Source organism: Phaethon lepturus, unplaced genomic scaffold (genome assembly GCF_000687285.1).
Source record: "Phaethon lepturus isolate BGI_N335 unplaced genomic scaffold, ASM68728v1 scaffold46690, whole genome shotgun sequence".
Classification (NCBI taxonomy): Eukaryota; Metazoa; Chordata; class Aves; order Phaethontiformes; family Phaethontidae; genus Phaethon; species Phaethon lepturus.
Window position 1 is genome coordinate 1 of NW_010512052.1, and position 237 is coordinate 237.

General features: G+C 70.0%; 1 protein-coding gene across 1 annotated transcript in view; it reads left to right on the forward strand.

The window, feature by feature from the left end:
• Positions 1 to 5: 5 nt before the first annotated feature.
• DCLRE1B (DNA cross-link repair 1B) overlaps positions 6 to 237 on the forward strand; it is a gene marked incomplete at its 5' end in the record, with an annotated part of 1,418 nt that continues 1,186 nt past the window's right edge. The window contains 1 exon segment of the mRNA XM_010285639.1: positions 6 to 230. Within this exon segment, the coding sequence (XP_010283941.1) occupies positions 6 to 230 (225 nt within the window).

The window sequence follows — 237 nt, forward strand, 5'->3', positions numbered from 1 at the left end:
CCCGGCCCCCGCAGGTGCCGACGCGCTGGATCCGGCCGCTGGAAGTGGGGCAGAGCCATGTGCTGGGCGAGGAGGTGACGGTGACGCTGCTCGACTCCAACCACTGCCCCGGCTCCGTCATGTTCCTCTTCGAGGGCGCCTTTGGCACCATCCTCTACACAGGTATGGGGCAGGCCCCCGCGGGCCCCGCTGCGAGCCCTGCCCTGCCTTGACAGCCCTGTCCCTGCAGGGGACTTT